The 17,656-nt window shown below is 44.6% G+C and overlaps 1 protein-coding gene across 1 annotated transcript in view; it reads left to right on the top strand.

Moving 5' to 3' along the window:
* Positions 1–352: 352 nt before the first annotated feature.
* Positions 353–17,656, top strand: part of THAP12 (THAP domain containing 12) — a 28,877-nt gene continuing 11,573 nt past the window's right edge. The window contains exons 1-2 of the mRNA XM_017347943.3: positions 353–573; positions 15,119–15,239. Of these exons, the coding sequence (XP_017203432.3) occupies positions 485–573; positions 15,119–15,239 (210 nt within the window). The 5' untranslated portion in view covers positions 353–484. The remainder of the gene's footprint in view (positions 574–15,118; positions 15,240–17,656) is intronic.

Raw genomic sequence — 17,656 nt, 5'->3', positions numbered from 1 at the left:
AACTCCCTCCCTCTCGCGGGGGAGGTTGTGCGCAGGCGCACTGCAGCCGTCCGCGCCAGGCCCCTCCTTTGCTTCGCCACACCCCGCAGGCGCGCTTCCTTGCGCGTGCCCGCTGCGGAGACGGCGGCGGAAAGGAGGGGCGGGGGAGGAAGGTTGAGGGAAGAGAGGGCACCCCCGGGCGCCAGAGTGCATTGTGGGAAGGAGGCGGCAGCGTCCCGGGCGGGCGGGAGGTGCACCAGCGGCGGCGGCGGCGGTAAATCCTCCAGGCCGCTCACAGCACTGTGGAGCCGCGTCCCCAGCCCGGCCTCGGACCGCGGCGCCCCTCCTGCCCCTCGCGGCTCCTCGCCCGCCCGCCCCTCCCCCGCGCGCCGGCCTTGCCGAGCCGGCCGGCCGGCCTGGCTCCCCTCCCCGGCCCCGACGGGCGGGCGGGCTGCCCTGAGGAGGCGGGGAGGGGAGGACTGGGCCGGCCGGCGGGCAGGCGACGATGCCGAACTTCTGCGCGGCCCCTAACTGCACGCGGAAGAGCACGCAGTCGGATCTGGCCTTCTTCAGGTTCCCGCGGGATCCGGCCAGGTAAGCGGCGGTGGGGAGCCGGCGGCCGGGGCCCACCTCCGCCGTGCGCACTGCCGGTCCCAGCCCCCGGGCAGGTTCGGGCACCGTCGGGGGCGCAGCTGTGCGGCCGTGGACCCCGCCTGGGGCCGAGGTGGGACCGGGCGGCGAGTCGTGGGCGGGCCGGCCTGCGGGCGCCGGGGGACTGGGAGCACGTGCGCCGGCGGGGCTCGGCGCGGAGGGCACGGCCGACGGACACTGCAGCAGGGCGGCGCGCCCTGGTTCCCGCGCCGTGTGACCTCGGGCAAGTCGCTTTCGCCTCTGGGCTGTAATGGGCTTAGCTGTCAAACGAGGGATCTGGGCTCCACGGTAGTGGTTGCGGCGGCCCTTGCCTCGCCACCACCCCGGGCGGTGTATGAGCCCTGCCGCCTGGGATTTCAAGTCCGGTCACCCCTGTACCACCTTTCCAGCTTGTCAGTGCACCGTTCAAATTCTGGCTCTGACCACTGCGCACTTGGTGATTGTGGGGACGGCACAACATAGGGGTACACGTGAGGGCCTGGGGATCGGTCTTGAAACCGCTCCCTGGAGGAAAGCTGACTCCTCGTATTTAGGGTGGGACGGCGTAGGGAACTGTGTGTGAAAGACTGGGGGTGTTTCCTAGGTCTCTTGTGGGCTCATCTATTTAAAATGGGTGCCTACTATGTGCCAGGCATTAGGGTAGAGGTGCTGGGAAATCGGAGGGGTCATTTTCTGCAGAAAACTCACAATCCATAACGGTGAGCAGGCGATTATGTTAGGACACTCCTTATTAGCTCAGCATGTAATTATTGAAGGCCTACTGTGTGCTGGGCTTTGTTCTGAACGCGGCGGGGTGCTGATGAATAAATTAAGACCCCTGTTCTGGAGATTGCATTCTAGTGAGGGGATATAGGTAAGTAAAGTACGTAGTGCGCTAGATGGTAAATACTGCACAGGAAATAAAGCGGAGGTTGGAGGGTAGGGGGTAAGTAGGAGCAGGGGAAGTGCCGTTGATATTGAAGTGGGTGATCAGACAGGCCTCACTAAACAGGTCAGTGTGACCAAAGACCCTCAGATGAGGGGGCCAGCCATGAAGATGTCTGTGATACCCCACTTAGGAGACAGTAAAGGCAAGGCAGACTAGAAAGGGTGTGTGGGAGGGGCAGACCTCATAGTGGATTGTGGTCCTTGGGAAGGAAGCACTGCGCGTTCTGAGCGAGCTGGGACATCAAGGAAGGGTTCAGAGCAGAGAAACTACACCGGATCACTGCTTGGCAGTTAGACTGCAGGGCGGCAAAGGTGAAAGCAGGAAGAGCTGTTGAGGGCTGTCGTAATAGTCCAGATTGGTAGAGGAGGAGCTGGTAAGTTGTTGTCTTTGAGATGTGGTTTGAAGGTGAAGCAACCAGGGTTTGCCAATGCGGTGCTTATAGATTGTAAGAGCAAAAAAGGAGTCAAAGATGACGTTAAGATTTTGAGCAGTGACCGTTCCGCCTAGTCCCACATTGACAGACCTGGGCCTGATACCCAGCTGCAGCTCCTGACTCCACCTTCCCGCTAATGCAGACCCTGGGAGGCAGTGGTGGTGGCTCCAGAGGTTGAGTTCCTGCCGCCCGCGCAGGTTATGTTCCTGTCTCTTGGCTGCACCTGGCCTGGCCCAGCTCCTGTCATTGGAGCATTTGGGGGTAAACCATCTGATGGGAATGGTCCCTCTTTGTCTCTCTCTCTGTCCTCGCTCCTCCAATAAAATAATAATAAAAGAGTTTTTAGCCTGAGCATTTACTGATACTGAGGAGACTGGGGAGAGAGCAGATTTGATGGACAGACTTGTGAAAATTTGATTTGGGACTTGTGAAGTTTCAGAAGCCTGATAGACATTCAAGAATAGATGTCTGTCTTCGTATCGTATGCAGAAATGAACTCCAAATGGCTTATTTTTAGAAACATGAAAAATATGAGAGCTAAAACCATTCCACTCTTAGGGGAAAAAATGGGTAAATCTTAATGATCTTGGATTTGGCAGCAGATTCTTAGGTGTGAAACTAAAAACACATACAATAAAAGGAGAAATAGATGAATTGACATCATCAAAATTAAACTTCTGTGTATCAAAGGACATTACCAAGAAAATGAAAAGAATGGAAGAAAATATTGACAAGTAATACAACTATAATCTAATAACTAGAATATATAAAAAATTACTACACTTCTGTAACAGAAAGACAACTCGATTTAAAAGTGGGAAAAGAACTAAAGTAGATATTTTTCCAAAAAAAAGATACAAATTGCTGGCAAACCCATGTGTCATTCACTATTAGGGAAATTCAGGGAAAACCACAAGATGTGGCAATTGAACATAGAATTATGTAAGACCCAGTAATTCTATTTCTAGGTATATATCCAAAAGATTCCAAACTAGAATCAAAAAAGCAAGTGTACACCCATTTTTAACAGCACTAGTCACAGCTGTCAAAAGATGGGAACAACCCAAAGTCTGTGCATAAATGTATAAGCAAAATGTATATCTATACAATGGTATATTCTGCCGAAAAAGGAATAAAGTACTGATAACACTCCACAATGAAGGTTAACCTTGAAAACATGTGAAGTGAAAGAAATCAGTTACCAAAAAACCATGTGTCATATTATTCCACTTATGAAATACTCATGGTAGGTACAGAAAACAGATTTGTGGTTGACACAGCCTGGAGCAAAGGGAGAATGGAGAAGAGTGTATTAATGTGCACAGGGTTTCCTTTCAGGGTGCTGAAAATGTGTTGGACTAGTGCTGATGATGTACAGCATTTTGAATATATCAGTTGCCACTCAAGTTTTCATGCAGAAATGGTAATTTTGTGTTATAAGAATTTTACCTGTTTTAAAAAAAATAATTGTGGACATTTGACCCATTTGGAAGTGCCTGGGTTTGATTGCTGGCTCCAACTCCAAATTCCTGCTTCCTGCAAATGCAGACCATGGGAGGCAGCTGGTGTTAATTCAAGATTTGGGGCCCTGTCACCCGCTTGGAAGACTTGGATTGAGTTCCGGCTCTGCCCTGGCCCAGCCCTGGCTGCAGGCAGTTGGTTAGTAAACTAGTAGGTGGGATCTCTCTGCCTATCACAACTATAAACACAAAAAAGATGTCTTGACTAGGCAGTCAGGATTCAGAGACTAACACATCAGGCTGCGGGGTTTTTCAGTTTACAGTGGGTACTTCAAGTCACTGCCGGCTGTAAGGAGTGAGGATTGAGCCTTGGGGCAGTCAGAGTGGTTAATGTTGGGAGTTGAGGGACTAGTTCAGGAGAGGAAGGAATAGTCTTTATTCTGGCTATTAGATCCTTATCAGCTGCTCTTGCAAATACTCTTTTCATTTTCTTTGTAATGGCCTTTAATACACAAAGGTTTAACTTTGATAATGTCTAGTTCATCGGGAGAGTAAGAAATAGCTGGCAAAGAAGAGAAGTATTACCCCACTAAGCATTATCTCCTTTTTACCCAAATTTTAGTTCAAGGTCATTTTAAAATAAATATTCCTTGCTATTTTAAGAATATAGAATTTTTAAAAAATTTTTACTTATTTATTTTCATCTACTTGAAAGGCAGAGGCAGAGAGAGTGCTCGTATTACCTTCCATTTACTGGTTCACTCCCCAAATGCAGGGCAGGGCCCTTCAGAAGACAGAAACCAGGAACTTGGAACTCCGTCTGGGTCTCCTATGTGTCTGTCAGGGGCCCAAGCACTTGAGCCATCATCCGCAGCCTCTCTGGTTGTATTAACAGGAAGCTGGATCAGAAGTAGAGCAATTGGGACTCAAACTGGCACTCCAATGTGGGAAGTGTGCATTGCAAGCAGTGGCTAAACCTGCTACACCACAACATCTGCCCCCGGGGTCATTCTTATATCTTATTTCACTTAACAAAGGGCACCGCTAGTCAGTTTTGAGCCACAAATTATTTGCTTCAGTATGTAGTGAAATGCACATTTCACTGCACTTGGGATTATGGTCTGTAGAAGCTTACAGTCTCAGATTTGGAAGGACATTTTAGATCTATTACAGTCTCCTTTGAAATGTTGGAATTCCATCAATCATTGTTTTTATTTAACCTTTGTTTTTGGCTCATTGTCCACTTTGAGAATCTAACGTAAGACAGAAACCTTACTTGAGAAAAAAGGATACAATTTACGTCCCAACATCAAGATACTTTACAGCCCTCGGAATTCCTCACATGTGGTATCTAAAATGCTTCCAGTGCTTTGTTAGGGCACACCTGAGGATTCTGGGCAGATTTGGCTGTTACTTCCTTTATCTTTTTTTAAAGATTTATTTGTTTATTTTAAAGTCAGAGTTAGAGAGAGAGAGAGGTCTTCCATCTGCTGGTTCACTCCCCAGATGACCACAACGGCCAGAGCTGTGCCGATCCGAAGCCACGAGCCATGTTCAGGCTCTATACACTTGCCTGTTTAAGGTACCTCACAAAAGTGGACTAATACTGCATTTGGCCTTTGATGACTGGCTTATTTTACTTAATGGGTCTTCAAGGTAACCTTTTATCCAAACCAGATTTCCTATTGCTATTATTGAGTTCTATTGTATTTGACAGTTTCCTCTTCCCTGTGCCTAGAGTTAATTATAACAAAGAAGTAGTTTCCAAAGATGTTTATTGAATTAATAACAGTACTTTAAGGGTTATTGGTTATAACCCAATTTCTTTTTCTGTAATTGAATTGCAGGGAAAGTTGATAAAAGGTGACATTGCTGGGAGCTGGTGCTGTGGCACAGCAGGTTAAGCTGCTCCCTGCAGTGCTGGTATTATATATGGGTGCTAGGTCGAGTCCTGGCTGCTTTATTTCTGATCCAGCTCCCTGCTAATGTGCCTGGGAAAGCAGTGGAATATGGCCCAAATGCTTGGGCTCCTTCCACCCACATGGGAAACCTGGAAGAAGCTCCTGGCTCCTGGCTTCAGATCTGCCTAGCTCCAGCTGTTGCAGCCATTTGGGGAATGAACCAGCAGACAGAAGATGTCTCTCTCTCTCTTCTCTGTAACTCTACCTTTCAAGTAACTAAATCTTTAAAAAAAAAAAAAAAAAAGTGACATTGCCAATCTAACTATTCTTTGGGTTAAACGTTGTTAACTAACAATTTAAGGACCAGCGATGTGTAGCAGGTTAAAGCCCAGGCCTGCAGTGCCAGCATCCCACATGGGCACCGGTCGTGTCCTGGCTGCTCCACTTCTGATCCAGCTCTCTACTATGGCCTGGGAAAGCAGCAGAAGATGGCCCAAGTCCCTGGGCCTCTGCACCCGTGTAGGAAACCCAGAAGAAGCTCCTGGCACCCTGGGTTCTAGTCCCGGTTGGGGCGCCAGGTTCTAGTCCCGGTTGCTCCTCTTCCAGTCCAGCTCTCTGCTGTGGCCCGAGAAGGCAGTGGAGAATGGCCCAAGTGCTTGGGCCCTGCACCCGCATGGGAGACCAGGAGGAAGCACCCGGCTCCTGGCTTCGGATCGGCTCAGCATGCCAGCCATAGCAGCCATTTGGGGGGGTGAACCAACAGAAGGAAGACCTTTCTGTCTTTCTCTCTCTCACTAACTCTGCCTGTCCAAAAAAAAAAAAAAAAGTCTTCCATCTGTAGGTTGTCTCTCCAAATGGTTACAATGGCTGGAGCTGTGCCGATCCGAAGCCAGGAGCTTCTTCTGGGTCTCCCATGTGGGTGCAGAGGCCCAAGGACTTGGACCATCTTCTACTTTCCCAGGCCATAGCAGAGAGCTGGATCGGAAGTGGAGCAGCTGAGACATGAACTGGTGTGTCCATGTGGAATGCTGGTGCTGCAGTTAGAGGCTTAGCTTACTATGCCACAGTGCCAGCCCAGTTCATTACATTTATAAATGCTATGCATACTTTTAGAAATAGCTATTTAGAAATAATTTAAAATTCAAGAGTGTAGTTAAGGGCATGGTGTGGAATTTACATACTACGATAGTTCTTACTGGTTTATGGAAAGTGACACTAATGTGTCTTTTAATGTTTATTTTTATTTATTTGAAAGGCAGAGAGATTTTCCATCCTTTAGTTCACTGCCCAAATGCCTGCAACAGATGGGGCTGGGCCAGGGCCAAAGCCAGGAGCCTAGAACTCAGTTCAGGTCTTCATGTAGGAGGCAGGGACTCAAGTACTTGAACCATTGCCTACTACCTCCCAGGATGCACATTAGCCAGGAAGCTGGCATCGTGAGCAGAGCCAATACTCAAACCCAGGCACTCCAGTATGGGAAGGCAGATAGCTATCACAAATGGGGGCCTACCCACTGCACAATTTCTGCTCTTATGCTGCCTGAAAAATAAATAAAAACAGTAAAATGAATCCAGCTTAGGACATTGTCTTGGAGGTCACTGACTTCCTAAAATTAAAGTTGAAAAACCACTGCGTAAGTAGGTGATGGTACAAGTACTTGGGTGCCTGCGATCCATATGGGAAGACCTGGATGGAGTTCCTGACGCCTAGCTTTGGCTCGGCTCAGCCCTGACAGTTCAGGCATTTGGACAGTGAACCCCAGCGGATGGTCTTTCTGTTTCTGTCTCTCAGTGCTTTCAAATAAGTAAAAGAAATATAAAAGTAAATTTTAAAGGCAGCCACTGCCTAAACCTTCCTCACCCCAGGGTGGCTTGCCCAGTGCCGAGACTTGGGGGAACTTGGGGGCTGCTCACAGTGGAGCTCATCCCCATGCCAGGTGAAGGTGTAGATGGAGCTAATAGTCGCTCTGATGAAAGTGAGTTGGGCAATTAAAGTTCTCCCTCCTGAGGCAGTTAGCATCAACGCACTCATGAGGGGCTGAGTTCTTCTAAGGTTCCTTTGACCATTTAATGAAGTTTAGTTGAAAATGGGTGTACTCTGCTGCATAAAATGTAAAATAGTAGTTTTCTGGGACAGGAGGGTCCAAGTAGGTTGCAGGCTTATTCCATTCAGGCTGCTGTAACAAAATTTGTTAGACTGGATAATTTGTATACATCAAAAATTTATTTCTTATAGTTCTTGGGGCTGGGAAATCTAAGGATCAAGGTGACAGCAGATAGCGTGTCCCGTGAGGACTCACTCTGAGCTTCATAGATCATGGATGATGCCTTGTTGCTGTCTCCTCACACAGTGGAAGAGGCAAACAGGCCATCTGGAACTTTTTTTTTTTTTTTTCCCCTTTTTATTTGACAGAGTTAGTGAGAGAGAGAGACAGAAAGGAGAAAGGTCTTGCTTTCTGTTGGTTCACCCCTCAAATGGCTGCTACGGCCGGAGCTATGCCGATCTGAAGCCAGGAGCCAGGTGCTTCCTCCTGGTCTCCCGTGCGGGTACAGGGCCCAAGCACTTGGGCCATCCTCCACTGCCCTCCTGGGCCACAGTAGAGAGCTGGACTGGAAGAGGAGCAACCAGGACTAGAACCCGGCGCTCATGGGATGCCGGCACTGCAGACGGAGTATTAACCGAGTAAGCCACGGCGCCGGCCCCTGGAACTTCTTGTATAAGGGCACTAATCCCATTCGTGTGGGCCCTGCCTTTATGACCTAGTCACTTACCAGATACCCCTCTCCAGACACCCCCCTCCCAACACCACTGCAATGGGGATTAAGCTCCAACATAAAGAATTGACGGGCCAGTGCTGTGGCATAGCAGGTAAATCTGTAGCCTGCGGTGCCTGTATCCCATATGCGTGCCGGTTCAAGTCCCTGCTAATGTACCTGGGAAAGCAGTGGAAGATGCCCCAAGTACTTGGGCCCCTGCACCCATGTGGGAGACCCAAATGAGGCTCCCAATTTCATATTGACCCATCATCGGCTATTGTGGCCATTTGGGGAGTAAACCAGTGGTTAGAAGATGTGTGTGTGTGTGTGTGTGTGTGTGTGTAACTCTGATTTTCAAATAAATAAATGAATCTGAAAAAAAAAAAAAAGAATTTGGGGGGAGGAGGACAAAGATGTTGTCCTAAGAGCCTTTAGGAGAGTCTACAATGTCAGAACCTCTTATAATAACACTGATGTTATTTTCCTTTTTCATACTCATTTTCTCAGGAACATACAGGGAAGTTTTTTTGGGGGGCTACATCACATATGGCATCATTACTCTGGTTATTTATTGTTTTCTAGAATTTTTTAAACAAGATTATCAAGATCCAACTATTTGGTAAATACTTTCCAGAAATGTATGAAATAAGCCTACAACTTCGAGGAAACCAGCTGACATTAAGCATTTATGTGAAAATCAGAAATTTATATATACTGCCATGAGCTTGGTAGCTCTCTAGTACTTAGAGTTTTCTGATAATGTCAATCAATGTGGTGTTTTTATATTTGTAATGAAACGTGTTAACATTCACACAGTCTGTATAAGTTATTGAACTAATATTTTATAAATGACCAATTTATGACTTTACACAAACATGTAAAATAAAAAGTAGACTAATTGATTTTTTTAAAGATTTATTTATTTGAAAGAGTTACACAGAGAGGGCCAGTGCCGTGGCCCACTTGGCTAATCCTCCGCCAGCAGCGCCAGCACCCCAGGTTGTGTCCCAGTTGCTCCTCTTCCAGTCCAGCTCTCTGCTGTGGCCCGAAAGTGCAGTGGAGGATGGCCCAAGTCCTTGGGCCCTGCACCCGCATGAGAGACCGGGGGAAGTACCTGGTTCCTGGCTTCAGATTGGCACAGTGTGCCAGCCGCAGCGTGCCTACCGTAGCGGCCATTTGTGGGGTGAACCAATGGAAGGAAGACCTTTCTCTGTCTCTCTCTCACTGTCTAACTCTGCCTGTCAAAACAAAAACAAACAAACAAACAAACAAAAAAACAGAGAGGAGAGGCAGAGAGAGAAAGAGGTCTTCCATCCAGTGGTTCACTCCCCAGATGGCCACAACGTCCAGAGCTGTGCTGATCCAAAGCCAGGAGCCAGGAGCTTCTTCCAGGTCTCCCACGTGGGTGCAGGGGCCCAAGGACTTTGGCCATTTTCTGCTGCTTTCCCTGGCGATAGCAGAGAGCTGGATCGGAAGTGGAACAGCCGGAACTAGAACCAGTGCCCATATGGGATGCCAGCGCTTCAGGCCACGGCGTTAACCCGCTGCGCCACGGGGCTGGCCCTAGACCAATTGATTTTAATGTAATAGTGTGAAAAACTCATTGGTCTGTTTAAGATCTTACATTACATCTAATCCTTAAGAAATTACCATTTGGGGCAGATGTCGTAGTGTGGCAGGTTAAGCCACCATTCGGGATGCCCATTTAAGTCCCTGCTACGTTTTTCCCATCCAGCTTCCTAGTAATGCACCTGGGAGGCAGCAGACAATGACCCATGTACTTTGAGTTCCTGCCACCCATGTGGGAGACTTGGATGGAGTTCCTGGCTCCTGCCTTCAGTCTGGCCCAACCCTGGCTGTTGTGGGCAGTTAGGGAGTGAACTAGCTAATGGGAGAGACCATGTTCTCTGTCAGTTACTCTGCCTTTCAAATAAAAAAATACATCTTTAAAGAGTTTTGATGTAGTGTTAAAGAATATCCATAATTGCATGGAAAAGGGAAGAATATTTTAATAGTTTTTAAACTAGAATTAATGTGAGGCAGGATTTTCTTTTTTTTCCACTTTTTTTTTTTTTTTTTTTTTTTTTTTTTGACAGGCAGAGTGGACAGTGAGAGAGAGACAGAGAGAAAGATCTTCCTTTTGCCGTTGGTTCACCCTCCAATGGCCGCCGCTGATCCGATGGCAGGAGCCAGGAGCCAGGTGCTTTTCCTGGTCTCCCATGGGGTGCAGGGCCCAAGCACCTGGGCCATCCTCCACTGTACTCCCTGGCCACAGCAGAGGGCTGGCCTGGAAGAGGGGCAACCGGGACAGAATCCGGCGCCCCGACCGGGACTAGAACCTGGTGTGCCGGCGCCGCTAGGCGGAGGATTAGCCTAGTGAGCCGCGGCGCCGGCCTGTGAGGCAGGATTTTCTTCATATACTTTAACCAGAAATATGTAAGACAATTAAATACAGAAGCGGATGTGAGAATCTGTCTTCTGTTAAGCTAGATATTAAAGAGATTTGCAAAGATGGAAAACAATGACATTCTTCTTAACATTTTCTGTTTTGGAAAGTATAGTTTTTTGTTTTTTGGTTTTTTTTTTTAAAGTAAGATATTATGCCACAGCTGGTGCTGTGGCATAGTGGGTTAAGCTGCTGCCTGTGACTCTGGCATCCCATATGGACACCAGTTTGAGTCCTGGCTACTCTACTTCTGATCCAGTTTCCTGCTAATACACCTGGGAAAGCAGCAGAAAGTGGTCCAACTGCTTGGGTCCCTTCTACCCACGTGGAAGACCTAGAAGAAGCTCCTAAGCTCCTGGCTTTGGCCTGGCCGGGTCCCAGTCATTGCAGCCTTCTGGAGTGTGAACCAGCACATGGAAGATACCTGTCTTTTTCTGTCTCTGTCTTGCTGTAATTATTTCAAATAAATAAATAAATCTTGAAAAGAAAGAAAATGCTGCAGTGTATGTGCCATGTTTCTGCCCGGAGCAGCCCACTGGAGATACAGTGCCTCAGGTTTTTATTAGTTCCTGGTCATATAGGCAGCAGCGTCTGTCTAGCATACACTAAAGTTCAATCTCAGGTGTGATGTGCTCTTTTTCTGAATAATACCACAGATGAGTTTTGACTGTCCTTGAAAATCATACAGAAGGAATCACATAATGTGTTCTTCGGTTTAGTATTGCAAGATCCCAGGTAGTTTGTTCATTCCATAGCTATCTAATGAATATACCACAATTTATTGTGGATGAGAAAGTTCTTTGACTTTCTCCCCAACATTTGGTATTATCACCTTTACATTGTAGTCATTCTTTTGGGTATGTATATATATAATATTAATATAATATATAATGTTTATTGTGGTTTTAATTAGTATTTCCCTGATAACTGATGAAATTGACCTTTTTCCCCCTCAATCTATGTATTAGCCATTTTGGTAACTTTCTTATTAATAAGTGCCTGTTCAAGTCCTTAATCATTTTTATATTGTGTTGTCTGATGCACCTGTAGTTCTGCATATATATTTTGGTTATGAGCCTGTTGTTGCTTAAGTGTATTGCGGATACCTTCTATTTTGTGGGTTGCTATTTTGCCCCCCCCCCCATAAAGATTTATTTATTTATTTGAAGAGTTACAAAGAGAGGGAAGGAGAGGTAGAGAGCGAGAGAGAGGTCTCCCATCCACTGGTTCACTCCCCAATTGGCCACAATGGCCGGAGCTGTGCCAATCCAAAGTCAGGAGCAGGAAAATCTGGGTCTCCTATGCTGGTGCTGGGGCCCAAAGACTTGGGCCATTTTCATCTGCTTTCCCAGGCCATAGCAGAGAGCGAGTTTGAAGTGGAGCAGCTGGGACTTGAACTGGCGGCCATATGGGATTCTGGCGCTGCAGGCAGCAGCTTTACCTGCTAAGCCACAGCACCAGCCCTTCACTCCCTTAAATGGAAAAAAGTTAATTTTAAAGAGTCTGATTAATCTTTTCTTCTGGAATTTGCTTTCTGTTGCCTAAGAGGTCTTTGACTATTCCAAGGTAGTTAAGAGTTTGCTGGGTTCTTGGCCGGCGCCATGGCTCAATAGGCTAATCCTCCACCTAGTGGCGCTGGCACCCCAGGTTCTAGTCCCGGTTGGGGCGCTGGATTCTGACCTGGTTGCCCCTCTTCCAGACAAGCTCTCTGTTGTGGCCTGGGAGTGCAGTGGAAGATGGCCCAAGTGCTTTGGCCCTGCACCCGCAGGGGGGACCAGGAGAAGCACCTGGCTCCTGCCTTCGGATCAGCGCAGTGAACCAACAGCAAAAGGAGACCTTTCTCTCTGTCTCTCTCTCTCACTGTCCACTCTGCCTGTCAAAACAAAACAAAAAAAAAAGTTTGCTGGGTTCTTATACAGTGTCATATTTGGATCACGTGGAATTTTATTTTTGAATATGTGAACATAGGGATCAAGAAATTGTCTTTGTGGCCGGCGCCGTGGCTCACTAGGCTAATCCTCCGCCTTGCGGCGCCGGCACACCGGGTTCTAGTCCCGGTCGGGGCGCCAGATTCTGTCCCGGTTGCCCCTCTTCCAGGCCAGCTTTCTGCTGTGGCCCAGGAGGGCAGTGGAGGGTGGCCCAAGTGCTTGGGCCCTGCACCCCATGGGAGACCAGGATAAGTACCTGGCTCCTGCCTTTGGATCAGCGTGGTGTGCTGGCCGCAGCGCGCTGGCTACGGTGGCCATTGGAGGGTGAACCAACGGCAAAGGAAGACCTTTCTCTCTGTCTCTCTCTCTCACTGTCCACTCTGCCTGTCAAAAAAAAAAAGAAAAAAAGAAAAAAGAAAAGAAATTGTCTTTGACTATTTTTGGTTCTTTGAATTTCTGTATAAAAAGCTTTAAAATAATCTTGCCATCTCCTCCTGTTCCCCCACTCCTAGAACTTGATAGTTTGAGTTTACTGAATTAATTAATCAATTTGGGAGAATCGGTACTTGGAGAATTCAGTGTTCTAATCCCTAAACTTGTATATCCCTCCATTTTTCTTTAAATTAAAAAAGTTATTTCAAGAGATAGAAGAGACAGATTTCCATCTACTGGTTTATTCCTTAAATGCCTGCAATAGCTAGGCTTGGGCCAGGCCAAAGCCAGGATCCTGGAACTCAGTCTAGGTCTGCCATACGGATGGCAGAGACCCAAGTACTTGAGCCATCACCTTCTGCTTCCCAAGGTGCACATTACAAGAAGCTGGAGTTGGAATTGGAGCTGGTACTCAAACCCAGGCACTCTGATACGGAGTGTAGACATCCCAAGCCATGTCTTAAAACACTGTGCCAGATGCTGGCTCCTAAATTTCCTTTTAAAATGGTATATTAGGAGTGAACATTGTGGCACAGCAGTGCCTGCCTCCCGTATCTGAGTGCTGATTTGAGTCCTGGCTTCCTCACTTCTGATCCAGCTCTCTGCAAATGCATCCTGAAAGGCAGAGAATGATGGCTCAACTGCTTAGGCCTAGGGCACCCACAGGGTCAGGAGACCTGGATGGGCTTCCAGGTTCCTGGTTTTGCAGGTCGTTTGTCAAGTGAACCAGCAGATCAGAGATAGTTGTCCCTCCCTCCTAGACCCCTCTCCCTCTTCCTTTCAAGTAGATGAAGATAAACATTAAAATAAATTACAAAGTATGTTAGAAGTCTTGCATACCTTTCATTAGAGTTTTTCCTAGAAGTCTAGCTAATTAGGTTCTCTGCCCAGTGCCCAATCGGTTGTTGATTGTTTGAACCTGAGTTGCCATTGGTATCAGAAAGCTGTTTCACTTTAATGTAGAGATAATATGGACAGTAGTGTTCTATGTAGAGTGTCTCCAGAGATTTAAGAGTTAAAAAACAAACAACTGTATCATTATGGCAAATTATTTTATGCTGAGACAACTTTTATACTTTGGTTTTTTTGTACAAGAAATGCTTATAATGAAAATGTGTAAGTTGTAAAAATATTAAAATATGGACAGCTTATACATTATTACTGTGAAGTAATAGTTTGTGGTTGAATAAAATGCTATACAGTTTAGATGTGGTTTTTAGTTTAGGTTTGAAAATCATAACATTTCACCACAGTTTTCATATTTATAGTAGAGGCAGTTAAGTGTCAGAATGTGTATAGGGGAGTGGATGGGTAGTGTTAAGACAAGGAAATTTACTGTTATATAATTATAAAATGAATCTGTTCTCAAGTTTCTAGCACTGTTTACCTGTGGCAGAATTCTTATTCTTTGAAACTTGAGGAAAAGATCCACTTGTGATCCTCAGCGAATTAACATTTCTGTGCCTCGGTTTCTTCATCTGCACAAGGGGGCTAATGATTATACATCCCTTTGGAAAGGACTTAGAAGAGCATCTGGCTTGTGATAAGTGCTTAGTAAGCATTGTTTATCACTATTATTGTTTGTTTTTCCGAAAATATTTAAGCTCTGGGAGGGCATGGACTTTGTCTTGCTCAATGTCTTCTAGTACTTTCTCTCCTAAATTGCGTAGACACGGTCCCTGGATTCATGGAGCTTGCAATCTAGACTGTAGGTATCCTTGTAGATAGTAAATCATGTTTACAGTCAGGCAAATGAATATACTGTTAGTGCTTCCACAAGAAATTCTAGTTATTTCTAGAAATTCTACTTGCTGATTTTCTGCAGTGACAGTGTTTCATTTAAGTTGAAATCCTAAAGAGAATGTTAGACTATTAGCCTTGTGGGTTGCGTGACTTTTTGCTTGTACTGCTATTGATTTAAGTCCCCTATGATGCTAAGTGTCCTGGTAATTGAAAGACCCAAGTTTAAGTTTAGTTTTGCTGCTGATTTTGTACATGACTTCTAGCAAGTGGAGATTTTGCTAATTGATTTCTAGGTCTCTTCCAACTCGCATTTTGTTACTAATCAGCTTTTCCAAATTATGTCCTGGAAGAGGGGGACCACAAAGAATCTATTACTTATAATTTATATTTGCCTTAAAATTTAATGCTGACATATAAATATTGAACTCATATTCCATAATTGTATTTTGGTTTTTATATAGATGTCAGAAGTGGGTGGAGAATTGTAGGAGAGCCGACTTAGAAGATAAAACACCTGATCAACTAAATAAGCATTATCGATTGTGTGCCAAACACTTTGAGACCTCTATGATCTGTAGAACTGTAAGTAATAGAAGGATTAGTTCCCTTCCATCTCTCTCTCTCTCTCTCTGTCTCTTTCTCTCTCTCACTGGTTGGGAATGTAAATATCTGTTGTTTGGAAGGTTTCCCTATACCCTGCCACTTTAAAATGAAGACAGATTTGGACTGCATGGTATTTTGTTCTTTAAAACTTGTTTTGTTTTTTACTTGTCTGTTCCTAATGCCTGATTCTCACTCACCAAGAAGTAACCACTTTTAAATTTGTAGACTTAGAAAAGTTTAAGTGATTTTAACAGTGTTATGTTTATTTAAGGTAATGTTGATGTTTTTATTTGGATCAGTTTCTGTAGAACTTTTTTGTGAGTGAAATCATCTAGGGAGCTAGATGTTTTCATGACTTTGTATGTACTCTGAGAACCCAACTCTTCATTTTTATGTGCTAGATAAGACAGGAAGCAAATCATAGAAGTCATGTGAAGAAACATTCTTATCAGCAGCGTGCGGTTTCATGTCCGGACCTGTTAGCTTTGTGAGCTTGGCCGAGTCACTTCCCCTCTCCGGCCCCAGTTTCTAATGAGATTAGGACCAGGTGATCTCTGAGGTCTAAGGCTTTTACTCTCCTGTGATTCTACTATTGCTGTGATTCACAAAAGGCACAAATAGGGCAGATACACTTGAAAGGAGGTAGACCGGGAAACACTTTAGTTAGGAAGACAGTTTTGTTAAATAAATAATATATTCTTGTTCAGGTGTAACTAATGTATCATCTCAGATGTTGGGATAGACATAACTTGATTTGAAGATACACTATATATTATTATGCAGCAATTTATTTTGATATTTTTTTCAGATACATTTTGCAGAGGCATCAGAAAACTAAAGAATGATTGGGTTATTTTATTTCTCAAAATTAATTGAAGCAGATACTTGTGAAGTCATTGGGAGGTGAGCCAATTCCGGTTCAACAGTTTAATCACGAATATCTGAGGGATATTTTTGCCTTGTTTTGTTAAGAGGGTAATAATGATCAACCAAACTAAGAGGTTTCATATACTTAAAGGCAAACTACTTTTATATTCTTGACATTAAGTTAAAATATCCCAAATTATTATTGTAAATGCATAAGCCATATGCATTTTTGCATTTTTAATAAGAATCTCTCTTGATTAGATAATTCCAATCAGATTAATGTGAGAAGTTTAAAATTTAGTTCACTTTTGTATTCTTTAGTCAGAACGTAGAACAAAAAAATGAGCTATTTTTGCTTTTTAAATTTCCACGTGATTCTTCAGTCCTGAATAAATTAATCCATATATGAGAAAATGTTCTTTCTGTACAAGTAAAAAAGATGCTGCTATTAAAAACCAGATTTTCTGATATGTATATCCAAATGTTAAGAGTTTTGGCGTCATTAACTTGGCATTTAAAATCTCATCAGTAAACATTCATGAATACTTTAGCCAAAGCCAAGTATTTTATCATCTTTGCTGGAGCAAGGTCATTCCTTTATGTTCAAACCTTAATTCAGCATTAATTCTTGATATTGAGTTAAAATTCTCATGCACATGTATTGGGTATAACTTTTTTGGCATGTGTACTTATAAACTATTAATGTTTTTTATCCAGTTATCCTACTTTCTGGTCTATAATATCTGTTTTATTTGCAGATAGCAAATTAATTTAGTTTGAATTTCAAAAACTCGTAAGAATAGAATATGTTGTCCTTCCCTCCTTTAATAATTGATTAATGATATATTATTGGTATTTTAATAAAATACCAAGAATTGACTGTGTATGTGTATATGTTTGCTTGCTTGGGGGGTTTTGCTCATTGATAAAGATGGGAAGCCTTGAGTCTTAATAGTTTTTGCTTTCTTTAATGATTGTGTCTCTAATCAGTCCTTGATTCAAACTTCCTGGAAGACTCAGGATTATTAGCCCAGCACTCGAAGCTGAATGTCCTTAAGAAATCAGTTTTCCTTCTCTTTATGTTTCTGGGCTGCATGGGATTGAACTAGAAAATATTGTCCCTGAATAGAAATTCTTCCTAAATGTATTTGGCAACTCTTTGGATAAAACCCATGATAATGTGTTCCATGTAGATATGTGTTCTCCCTTCCTGTCTTCCCAACCTTCCCTCCCTGGGTGGAAAAGTTAGGAATCATTATTTCTTTGGCATGCTATTAGAACATATTTTAATAGTGAGCTGTAGACTAATCGCTGCTTCTAAGAAGGCTTTTTTAAATGAAATGTATACAGGTGTTTTTTCTTAACCGTTACAAGTTCGGGAAGAAATTAAAGGCACTATTTGCTTGGACTAGCTGGGGGAATGTAATGGTAGTTATTCATCTGTTGTTCTCCCTCTTCATGAACTCTTGTCCCTGCCAGCCTCCTCTGGGCTGGTTCTGGAAGACTGGCATCATCTAGGGATCCTTCCG

The sequence above is a fragment of the Oryctolagus cuniculus genome, chromosome 1 (assembly GCF_964237555.1).
Source record: "Oryctolagus cuniculus chromosome 1, mOryCun1.1, whole genome shotgun sequence".
Taxonomy (NCBI): domain Eukaryota; kingdom Metazoa; phylum Chordata; class Mammalia; order Lagomorpha; family Leporidae; genus Oryctolagus; species Oryctolagus cuniculus.
Note: the sequence above shows the minus strand (reverse complement) of the source record. Positions and strands in the feature narration are given on the sequence as shown.